General features: G+C 40.2%; 1 protein-coding gene across 11 annotated transcripts in view; it reads left to right on the forward strand.

Annotated features, from left to right (window-relative positions):
* Nucleotides 1-256: 256 nt before the first annotated feature.
* Nucleotides 257-12,303, forward strand: part of XPOT (exportin for tRNA) — a 38,665-nt gene continuing 26,618 nt past the window's right edge. The window contains exons 1-6 of one of the 11 annotated variants that reach the window (XM_027106905.1): nucleotides 257-676; nucleotides 4,049-4,182; nucleotides 8,057-8,139; nucleotides 10,068-10,124; nucleotides 11,129-11,198; nucleotides 11,966-12,184. In XM_027106905.1, coding sequence (XP_026962706.1) covers nucleotides 4,123-4,182; nucleotides 8,057-8,139; nucleotides 10,068-10,124; nucleotides 11,129-11,198; nucleotides 11,966-12,184 — 489 coding nt within the window. In that variant the 5' untranslated portion in view covers nucleotides 257-676; nucleotides 4,049-4,122. The other 10 variants (XM_027106903.1, XM_027106901.1, XM_027106900.1 and 7 more) reach the window with 10 other exon arrangements.

Consider the following 12,303-nt stretch of genomic DNA (forward strand, 5'->3'; position numbering starts at 1 on the left):
TGAGGCTCTCCGGAGCTCCATACTCTAACGTGCCAACTACCTACCTAAGCCTTTACGGAACGTGCTAAGCAAACCCAACCCTGGGTCTCTGTACCGGCGCAGAAACAGCAAGGGACTCTACAGCCGGGAGAGATTCCCACGAACCCCCATCCCAGCATGCACCAGAGACCCCGGCGACCACGTCTCCTGGCGAGCGCCCGGCGAGCGCGTGCGCCCCATCGCCCGGAAGTGTCGCCTGCACATTGCATGCTGGGAGTTGTAGGCTCTCGGTCCGGGTTCGCGGGCCGTAGTCCGCACTCTCCATGAGGCTGCTGGCTTTGGTCCGCGCGGCTCCGACGCGGGGAGCGCGCTTCGCGCTGACTCAGCGGCGACGGCGGCGGCAGCAGCGTTAGCTGGCCCTCGCGCTCTTTCCCTTCCTGGGGCGCCGATCCCGCCTGCCAGCTTGCTAGCTTGCCTGCCCGACGCCACGCAATAGAAGGCGCCAGGGGACGCGGAGCGGCGAGAGGCGCGCGGCCCCGGCCAGCTCTTCTCCGGGGTTAGCGCTGCGGCCGTGGCGGAGGACTACGGTGACAAGGACGAGGGCCGCTCTCCCTGCTCCCTGCTTGCGGCGCCGCTCCGCTCTGCTGACCGGCCCTCGGGAGTGCAGGCTGGGAGGCGGGATGGAGTGATAGGGAAGGTGACTCGGGGCTCGGGGCGGGACTCGGACCCGACTCGGTCCACGCGAGGCTGCGGGGAAGTTGGCCGGGAGGACTGGCCCGGGAATCCCCCATGTCGGGGAGTGGTGCGGGTCGGGCCCTGCATGGCGATGCTCCCAGAGGCTGGGCGGACTGGGTGGGGGTGGGTACAAGCTGCGGCCGCCGGGGCTGAGCGCGTCCCCAGTGCGTGGCCGCTCGTTGCCGGGTGTTTCATCACCCGAGTTGCCACGAGGCTCCCTTTAGGGGAGGGATCCGGGGGAAGGAAGGGGCCAAGGCCGGCCGAGGAGGGCCCCCATTGCCTGTGGCCCCCGATATAGTGAAAGTGGCCGAGCCCGTTTGTAATACTTGTAGCGTGTCCCACCAGTTTGAACTGCAGAGACCTCAGACTTGATTCCTCCCACCCCACCCCCGACCCCCGTCCCAGGACAAAAAAAAGTATTATTTCTGTGTAGTAATTTGCCAGCACGGCACGCCATTTTTGCTTTTCCCTTCCTCACAATTCTGCAGGAGTAGAGAAGCGTGATGTTTCCTTGTAACCCGAAAAAAGGAGTACCTTTTGAAAGTGCTAATTGTAACGACTAGCACTGTTTGAAAGTGCTAGTTGTTACTGAGGGAAGTTACGTTTTATTAAAGCGACTTGTCAGAGTGGTGTTAAAAGGCTGGAAAGATTCAGTCCTGGTCTTTGATCAGTCTTCAGTAGGTATAGAGGAATTTTTCCAGATTGTTTTGATTCTTGATTTAATGGCTATACATGGGAGAGTTAGGGCTTGATATTTCGAGTATGTTGCTCGCCTTCCCCCGGAACATTTGCTAGATGCGTAATTGAAGTGTTTATCACATTGTAACAAATGTTTAAGCCTGCACCGCTATGCGGTGTTAGAACATTATGCGCAACCTTTTACTGGGAACATTGTCACCTTTTTGCAGAGGTTGTAACTTTTCCGTTTTTTGCATACATGTAAGTAATTTACCATTGCATGTTGATTATTATCCAAGTGCCTTCTCCGTGGGGGATTCTTTCTGTGCTGACAACTGTAACAAGTTTTGTTTCCTTAAGTTGTTTTGTTTGCGATGTTTTTACTTAGGACCACTTGCTGTTTCCCTTGGTAGAATCGGAGTGACCAAGTTTACGCAATTTTCCCTAAAGCCATGCCAAATTCAAGGAATCTTTTATAGGACTTAATCTGGGATTCATAGAAATTCAGATTGTCTTTTCTTTCTGTGTGTGCATTTTTCAGGGGAATTGTCATCAAATTTTCAACAGTACCTTTTTGGTTTTCCATCTGTTCAAAATGCCAGTTTACTAGTATAAGAAATCTAGGGCTTCCCTGGTGGCGCAGTGGTTGGGAGTTCGCCTGCCGATACAGGGGACACAAGTTCGTGCCCCGGTCCGGGAAGATCCCACATGCCGCGGAGCGGCTGGGCCCGTGAGCCATGGCCGCTGAGCCTGTGCGTCCGGAGCCTGTGCTCCGCAGCGGGAGAGGCCACAGCAGTGAGAGGCCCGCGTACCGCAAAAAAAAAAAAAAAAAAAAAAGAAAGAAAGAAATCTAGATTACTCCAAGTAGTTCCCATTCCCCCGTGTGCCTAGCTCTGAATGATAGATAAGCTATTGAGGATCCAGTAGGTGCCAGGCATGCTTTTACATACCTTATCTCATTGAAGTCTTTGCAACTTTATGAGTCAGATGCTCTTTTTCCCGTTTCATAGAAAGGGCTCTCTCTCTCAGGTTTGGTAGTTGTCTATGTGGCCCTAGTTTGAAAATGACAAGATCAGAGTACCAATACAGGTCTTTCCAAATCCAAAATGTATGTTATATTATGTCCTAGGGACACAGTGACAAATAGACAGTCCCTTCTTCCCTTTAAGGTTAATGAGAGAAAAGTAGTAAGCAGACAGTGACAATGTATCAGCATTTAGGTGGGGCATCTAATCCAGTTTGGGAGAGTTGAACAATAGAGGTCAAAGTAGCGTTTTTGAAAGAGGTGACCTCTAGGCTGAATTCTGAAGAACAAGCAGAGGTTAACTAAGTAACAAGGAAAGAGCAATGTGTCCAAAGAAGATGAAAGGCAGAATACCACTGGCCTTGCTGGGTTAGGGTGCAGAATGGTGAGGAGTCGTTGAAAAGTGTTTGGATCTTAATCCTGAGGGCAGTGGGGAGTTACACTGCCCCTCTGTAGTCTGCAAGTATGATGGTAATCGTAAGAGAAGGGGTCAAGCTTTCTTCTCCAAGGCTCTCAGCATATATCCTGATTTATCATTTGATTCAGGCAGAGCCAGGGAGACAGAAAAGCATGTTGTAGTAGGAGTCTTCTAACCTGGATCTGATCCTGGTCTTACCATTCCCGAAAGGCTGTGACCCCTTCCACACCACATCCCCCATTTAGGTACTTGACCCCTTTAGGCTCTGATCTTCTCTTTGGTTAGATCAGTTATGGTCTAATTGGTTATGATAATTTTTTTTTAAAAAAAGCCTTACAACCTTTTAATAGGAGTAGTAAGATCTGGTCTCCCTACCTCAGGTAGAGTTTGTTTTTTGTTTCTGCAGATAAATAAACAGTTTATCAGAAACCAAGTTGCCTTTAGGGCTGGTCATGTTCTTACTTGAGAATGTTAGACCCTATATTGTGAAAAAATGCAGTATTTTCCGGAGACTAAAAAAAGTTCTTAAATAAGAAAAATCAGTGTTGTCAATTTTTATAGCTACTGTTAGAAAACAGTTTTTGAAATACATTTCTGGAATTGGGCTGGCAAGAGCAGAGATCTGTAAAAGGCAGAGCTAGCCCATTTTTCAAAAGCTAAATGACTTGTTTTCACTCTTTAGCTCCTTTTTCATTTGACTTCTCCTGAAGTACTTGGTAGACTCTCCAGAAAGGCACTCTGAGATCTGTATTTAGTCAGCCATTCTAATTTTTTTAAAGGATTATGATATTGATAAATGGCAGTAAGCAAGTATTATAATTAGTGTAATAAGATGATCTGGATTTGTCTTTTTTTTAACTTAATGTAGTTGCACAATTGCACTTTACTGGAGATGGTAATAACATAAATTAGATATTTCTATTTCAAGAAAAAGAATGACTTTCTGTACTTTATTGATGATCTTGAAGAAAAACATTTGAGAACCTTAATGGCATACCTTAGATTTTTAGAAATTACACATTAGCGGAGTATTTAGCAGACCCAGTCTTCTGAGACTTAGGCTCCTTTAGTTGTAATTTGGATAGGTTCAAAAGAAGTTCTTTTAACTCTTAAACTTCTTTGCATAATGTTACCGCTTGTTATGATATTCTGGATAAGCATCTATTTTGTTTATCAAGTATTGTTTTCTTTCAACTTTGTGTGTGTGTGTGCAGATGTTTGTGGATTCTTCTGTGGGATCAGAGGGCACGCCTATTGTAATCAGAAAACTCCAAGTATAGCAGCAGGGATGGATGAACAGGCTCTTTTAGGGCTAAATCCAAATGCTGATTCAGACTTCAGGCAAAGGGTAAGTTAAGTCGGCTTAATCATTTTTTAAAGCATGTTACGGGAAGATTTGCATTAGAGGACTTGAATCAAAAATATACATCTGATAAAGGTCTAATTTGGGTGGAAATGAATAGAGAAACAAATTTGAGGTATTTGACTATATTCTGAATACAGAAACAGTGAGTGATTGTGATTTATTTTCTCTTAAGTTGGCTTAAAAGTATTAAAATCTCATGTAATTCAAGGCAGGTCTTTATGTCACATCACTATTTCTAATTATTTAAAAGTTGTAATGCAAAGGATTGTTCAAGGGACTTTCCATAGTAGCCGGTGTACATATTATATTTTCCCATTGCTTGGTTTGGTCTAAACAAGTTGCTTAACCCTCATGTTAGTGATAGTTAACATCCTTGTTATTTAGACATGTAAGTAAGCAGTTATGATATGCCATCAGGTTATGTAAAATGATCACATGACAAAGAATCCATTATGAGGTGCTGGGATATTTGGGTAAGTATAAACAATTAAACATAATTTAGCCTACACCTGTAATCATGACTATGGCTGAATGATAGAAGAATCTAAAGAGCAAGCCTATAATTAAATTTTTTAAAGATGTGTGGGTGGTTTGAAGTATAAGGTAAGTGGATGGAGAGTCATTTTCTTCTTTCTACTTCTCATAACAAAGAATTTTTTTTATTTTTTTTTTATTTTTTCATTTTTTAGCGGTATGCAGGCCTCTCACTGTTGTGGCCTCTCCCGCTGCAGAGCACAGGCTCTGGACGCGCAGGCTCAGAGGCCATGGCTCACGGGCCCAGCTGCTCCATGGCATGCGGGATCTTCCCGGACCGGGGCACGAACCCGTGTCCCCTGCATCAGCAGGCGGACTCTCAACCACTGCGCCACCAGGGAAGCCCCAAAGAATATTTTTTATAAATGAGCTAAACGAGGTTAACAGTTTCACAAAAAATAGCAATTTAACAATTTCACAAAAAATAGCAATTTTTCTGCTTTTAAGCAGAGATTTTTTTAAGTTGTAAAAAATTTCCAGGGGTTTCCAGCATAGTATGTTAAAAGAAGTAACCAGCCCTCCAGATGGAGGTAAATAATAAGAATTGAGATTTAAATAGCTAATTACAAGATACCTATCAAACTGGTTAGGACATGAAAAGTCATTAAAAGTCCATGTCTTCTGTATATGGACAAATTTCTTTTCATGGGAGTGTAAGCTACCTGCCTTCAAACCCTTAGTCACATAGTCGAAGCATCACAGACCTGTACCTTTAGTCTGGCTTGGTACTTCATAGTTATTATAACTAAAATCTTTGACTATTTGTTTAGTTATTAAATAAACTTCTGTTATTTTTTACGTTCCTTTTTTGAAATCCTTTGTTTTATAATTAAATTCCACCATCCGACAGGTTTTTTTTTTAAATGTGCCATGATTTTCTTTTTCAGAAAAGTAAAACTAGTACACTGGCAGTGGTTTTAATATAGAAGTTAGGTTTTTAATCAATAAAAATGGGTTCCATCAGTCACAGGCTTATGTTAGGCATCCTGGTGCAGGCTTAATTTGATATCCCATTAGGTCAGCCTGCATAACAATTAGGATGAAAAACAAGGAATCTTAGGGAAAAGTGAGTTCTGATAGTCCTGATATTGGAATTCAGGAGTAGTGGGAACTTAATTCAGTTTCGTAGTAAGATAAATGACTACCAACCCTGGTTCCCAATTGTCTGTCTGTAGTTCTCTGTTTTCTACATGGGCAGTAAGTAGCTGAACTGACTCTGTTGCCACTTAGAGACAGTGGAGCGTTAGAAACAAGGTATGAGAGAGAACTGGGTGATAAAAGCTTTGGCTTGTTCGTCATTGCCACAGGTTTTTTTTGATGCTAGTATCACATGGATTCAGAGTGCAAAGACTAGCTAAAACTGAAATTTTTCAAGTTATTATCACTTAAAAAAATAGAATATCTGTCTTTGGTTTAAAACTTGCTATTATTTAAAGAAAATGAGGCTTCCCTGGTGGCGCAGTGGTTGAGAGTCCGCCTGCCGATGCAGGGGACACGGGTTCGTGCCCCGGTCCGGGACGATCCCACATGCCGCGGAGTGGCTGGGCCTGTGAGCCATGGCCGCTGAGCCTGCGCATCCAGAGCCTGCGCGTCCAGAGCCTGTGCTCCGCAACGGGAGAGGCCACAACAGTGAGAGGCCCTCGTACCACAAAAAAAAAAAAAAAGAAAGAAAGAAAATGGTATGTCAGTGACAATTCTAGCAGCTGCATCACACCTCCCCCTCCTCTTTTGGTAAGTGAAATATTAGGTGGTAATGCAGTATACGATTGACTTCAGCATTGTCCCCTGCCCTGGCCCCTGGGGTATTCCTAAAGGAAACTCTAGGTTTCATGGAATAGATATTGTTAGACACCTGAACTAGATTATTTTGCAGCTGCTTGGGTTCCTATATTCTTAATTTCTAAAGATAGCTGTTACTTACACTTAAGATAGTATTTGGTGATCATCTTCATCTGCTCACATTCATTTATCTGGTCCTCTGTCAGTGGGAGCAGCCACTGAGACCACGTCTGAAAACCCATTCCCTCATTCATACAGTTACATAACACAGGAAACTATCACCTAAATACAGTGGACTTTTTCCTGCTTATTTTTTTTTAACCTCTAACTGAAAGGAAAAAATAATTTTATATCTGTTTGTGAGTGTGTATGTATGTGTATATATATATGTAAACATAGACACATATACACATGAATATATGACATATACACACGTGACTAAGACAAGTTACACAAAATAATAGTTATTCTTGCTCGGTGCAGTGCAGTCTGGTATTCTGTATTGTTTCATTTTAAAAATTGCTGATCAAGACCAATAAAATGGTCTTCATCATGGATGGGGCACAAACCACATTTAAAAAATATATACTGACTAATTGAAATTAGGTTCCTCTAAGGCTTAATATTGTTTCTAACTAATTTCAGGGTTTATATCAGTATGTAATTGCTTTAAAATCATTTAGCAGTGTTTCTAGAGATTATGTTTTATTTTCCTGACTGAGATGTTTTTTACAAGTTGGTGAGATTACTGTTTGTCCATTGTCATGTGTGAAACCTGCATCTGTCATTGATTCCAGTTGCAACATACTAATGGAAAAGTGGCAGAAGTCACTCCCATTTTCCCAACAGTGGTAGAGAGCATATGGACTTGGTGCTGCATCCAGTCTAGAGTATACTTGCTCTTATGACAGGCCCCAGAATTCGTGAATACAGGGATGAGAAACACATTTCCTAAAACTTTGACCATTTCAGTTATTTGGTACTTCTGCAAACTTCATATCAAGCACTTGAACTCCGACTTTAATCTCACTTTTTAGGAAACTTACATGATATAGCTGAAGATTTTAAATAACTCTCCTTTTCTGTTAAACAGTAGATCAAATGACATACAGAGTATGTTTCATCTTTTATAATCACCTCTTTAATAGCATGTTTGCTATTAAATAGGAAAAATGTTGTTTATATACCATTTTATAATTGCATATACCTCAGTAGTATAGCACTTGACACAGCACTTGAGTGTTTTCTCTTTGATCTTCCTAATAATTCATAGATACCTGCAGGGCATTTTTGTGTTGTCTCCTTTCCTGTAAAGAAACAGGTTGGAGTATCCAACTGATGGAATTTGTTTTTTACTTAACCTTTTTTCCTAGGAATGATCACTAAGTTGCACATACTCAGAAGCCTGAATTCAATGTTTAGCTATTTTTTATTTAGTCACTTTTTTGTTGTTAGTTTGCTACTCCCAGAAAACTTTATCTAGTATTGGCAGAGAATTGAGATTGACTATTCCAAATGCATTTTCTGCTTTGCAATCTTACAGGCCCTGGCCTATTTTGAGCAGTTAAAGATTTCCCCAGATGCCTGGCAAGTGTGTGCAGAAGCTCTGGCCCAGAGGACGTACAGGTGACTAAAACAAAATTTGCGTGATTTGTAGGAGAATTTAAATTTTTGTGAACTCGACAGGATTGTTACATTTACCTGTTTGGAAAATGTTTTCATAAAAACATTTTATGACTTATATTTTGGAAAACTATTCAGTGTAGAAATGAGAAAAATAGTAAACTAATAATTTGGCCATTCCAGAATTGACTTCTCATTAAAATATCCTTTGCCTTATTCTGAGTACCTGGCAGTAGATCCCAAGTGGCATATAGTTTCTATACAGTAGAAACTTCCTTATCTTCTTATGATGGGGAGGGGTAGTTGGTTTTCTAAAAAGTTGGTAAAGGAGGTAATCAAAAATTTTATATATCTTAATTTTTAATTTTAATTTAAAGTATATAAACAGTTACTAATCTTTTGATATTGGACCAAGGACTTTTCTTTGCATATATGCCACTAACATTCACTTCATCATTCTCAACGTTGATCACACCCATAATTGATCCTCTGTAATTTCCACTTTGGGTCCCTGTAGTGGATTGAGGAACAGTGAGTACAGATTTCTAAACTTTTTATTTATTTGTTCCTATCTCTCCAAGTTATCTGTCTCACATCACGTAGGTCCAAGGTTTTCCCCCTGCAGTGTGACTTCCTATGAACTCTTTCTAAAGCATTCAACTTAATTTTTATGAAAATATAAACTGTCATCATACTCATTTCATTAGTTTATATGATAATTAAGTTACTTACATACAAAAGAAGTACAACACACATAGTGAGGCTTGGGGAAACACAGCTGACTAGTTGTAAATAAACAACTCTACTAGTGGGAGTAGAAGTTTATAGAGGTCAGTGATGACTCCTAGCTAGAGTTCTTGGCATGCTGTGGATATCAGTCACTACATTTTATAGCCAAAAGGAAGTGCTCCAGTTTAGTGAAAGTTGGTTTTGAGAATATCTATATGTCTTAGAGTAAATAAGGGCTGGCTTTTAATTAAAGGCTCCCTATAGTTTATATTTTGAGTGGAAGATCTAAGTCACATAATTAGTTAAAGCTTCAGTGCCATCCATGATAAGATTAGAAACCCTAGGGTCTTAGAAGAGATGCAAATTAAATGTAACTTTTTAAAAAACTTTAAAAAATTAAGTTTCATTTTCTTAAGTGTGAAATTATTATTATTTTTTGGTTAATTGATGTAGTCTAAATGAAGATAACACCTCCATTCTTGTATTGACTAGTTAGCTTTGTATATGAAAAATTGTTCCATGACTAAGCCTGGCCTAGACCAACTGTATTAAGATGAACAGATTGTTGTTCACTAACGGGACTTGGTCAGAGTTTGTAGCTGGCTCACTGCAGCTCTGCCGTCACCCCTAGAGACACAGTTGGAAGTGGATGATGGGTGGGTGTTGGTTTTTACTCCCCTTTTATAAGGGCAATATATTGGTAACTTGGTTTTCTGTATGAATTTTGGGGGCTGGACTGCCAGTCTGGGTGACTCCGCTTGCTTTGGATTTGACTGCAGTAGAACTTTTAAGTATGACTTTGATGACCATTTCTGGTTTGACTCAGTCTCTGGCTGTCCTACCATTTGTAATTTTACATCTAGCCTTTCTATTGTAAAACGTAGAAGTTGTTCTGGGAATCCTAACGTCTAGAATTTAGGGGGAACGCCTTCTGTTTGCAAAAGCACTGTATGTACTTAAAATGCAGCTCAAATTTTTTTGGTTATTCCATTTGCCAGATTTCCATTGGATATTGTATAACATAAAAAGTTCTCTTAGCTTTTTAAACAAATGGATGTGAATGTAAAACTTGAGATCAATAAGCCAAAGGTTTAGTTTGAGAAACTTTTCAACTGTAGTTTATTCATTACTATTTTACCTTTGATTTGTTTTCCCTAATTCATATTCTGCTTATCTAATTTTTCTTTTTTTTTCTTTTTCAGTGATGATCACATTAAATTTTTCTGCTTTCAAGTACTAGAACATCAAGTTAAATACAAGTAAGGCTTTTCTCCCTGAGATTTGTGGGGAGAGGGCTTTTTTTTTTTAACTTTTAAAATAATTAATTAATTAATTTCTTTTTGACTATGTTGGGTCTTTGTTGCTGCAGTCAGGCTTTCTCTAGTTGCAGCGAGCAGGGGCTACTCTTCGTTGTGGTGCCCAGGCTTTTCATTGTGGTGGCTTCTCTTGTTGCAGAGCACAGGCTCTAGGCGCACGGGCTTCAGTAGTTGTGTATGGGCTTAGTTGCTCTGTGACTTGTGGGATCTTCCTGCACCAGAGATTGAACCCGTGACCCCTGCATTGGTAGGCGGATTCTTAACCGCTGCGCCACCAGGGCAGTCCCAAGAGGCCATTTTTTAAATTAGTTTTTCCGTCTTTGGGGACACCATAACATAGGTTGTAAATTGATGGTATATGTCATATCCAGCTCATAGATGTATTTTGATTTATCCCAAAAAGTGTTTTAAAAATACTGAGTTCATTGGTTACATATAAAAATCCAGTCATTTCACAGGAAAAAAGTAGATTTCCAGCTTCTCTGGAAGAAATTAGAAGATCTAGCAATACTGAGCCTGTTTCTCTGAACAATGACTCTCTGTTAGAGTTGAGTGGCAGTGTGGGCACTTGTATTTAGAACCCCTGCCTAATTTAAGTAAAAACAGTCAATTGCTGCTCTGGGGATCCTTAGTTTGCCTAATGATTTATTCTGTAAACCACAGACCTGAGACCATGGGTGTATTTTCGTCTGAAAAATTGTGTAGCTGCCATTTTGTTTTAACATGAACTGAACCACAAAACAAAGATCAGTATTGATACCCCACCTGCCTCTCCCACCCTTGTCTTTAAAGCAGTAATGAGAGGTATTACCAATTTGTTTTAGGGAATTTTAGATAGTCGAGTGCTGTACAAATTTTCTCATTCAAATTTATAAGAGGCTGTTACTTTTTTAAAACCACAGACACTAAACATTATCATTGTTATTTTTCTTCCCTATTTTGAACAGATATTCAGAACTAACTACTGTTCAACAACAACTGATTAGGGAGACACTCATATCTTGGCTTCAAGCTCAGGTAAAATAGTAGTTTTTACATTTAGTGCCTCAAATTGCCAGATATTTAAATTTTTATTTTTGCAAGAGTTTGCAACTTCACCTCAAAAATGTCACTCATTTATCCTCCATTTCATCATGTAGCTCTTTTAGAAAGTGCTGTTTTTGAAGATCATGGGTAGATGAAAACTTAGCAATAACTTTAAATTATATTGATAATTGAAGCTGTCATTCTGTCCATGACACATGGTGGAAACTTTGGTTTTAAAACGTAATATGTTTTTAACTACTTGACAAGAGTGGCTTTTCTGTTCACACTTAAGGTGAGCTCTCCTGGACAGCCTCTTAACAAAGAGCCCTTTTCAGAGGAGCCAATAGAGTTCTTTATTGAGTACATTCTTTTTCATTAATTTTAGCTAATCTTAACGTATTAAAGCAGTTGTGTAGCTAGGATGTTTATTTTCCTTAAATAGCAAGGAGCTAGAAGAAAAATCATTGAATTTTTTTTCTTCTTAGAAAAAATTATAGGAACTACTAACGCTCTGCCCGTGAAACTTTTCTCTGAAAGTGTGAGAGAGGTGTAACGGTTAGCACCTTTGTTCATTTGATTGTTCTCCATCTGGCTAGTCACCTCAGAACTTTGGTAATTCTCAAGCATATTTGTTGCACAGCTGTTCTAGAGCCTAGTGAAGTTTGGTGGAGTTTTGCCTATTAATGATAAATAGGAAAACAACGTTTGAGTCTTTTCCATTTACATTTGATTTTATGAACTATTTCCCTGTTTGTCAGATGCTGAATCCCCAACCAGAGAAGACCTTTATACGAAATAAAGCAGCCCAAGTCTTCGCCTTGCTTTTTGTTACAGAATATCTCACTAAATGGCCCAAGTTTTTTTTTGACATTCTCTCAGTAGTGGACCTAAATCCAAGGGGAGTAGATCTGTACCTCCGAATTCTCATGGCTATTGATTCAGAGTTGGTGGATCGTGATGTGGTGCATACATCAGAGGCAAGTAACTTCCTATTAATTTTAAGTTTTTAATGTACATATTGTAGGAGGTGGTGGGCATATAATAAAAGGATCAAGAAGAGTTTTTTATTGTTTTTTTTGAGATAAAACTTTATTAA

This window comes from Aethalodelphis obliquidens, unplaced genomic scaffold, assembly GCF_003676395.1.
Source record: "Aethalodelphis obliquidens isolate GAN/ISIS:26980383/991018 unplaced genomic scaffold, ASM367639v1 scaffold8, whole genome shotgun sequence".
Taxonomy (NCBI): domain Eukaryota; kingdom Metazoa; phylum Chordata; class Mammalia; order Artiodactyla; family Delphinidae; genus Aethalodelphis; species Aethalodelphis obliquidens.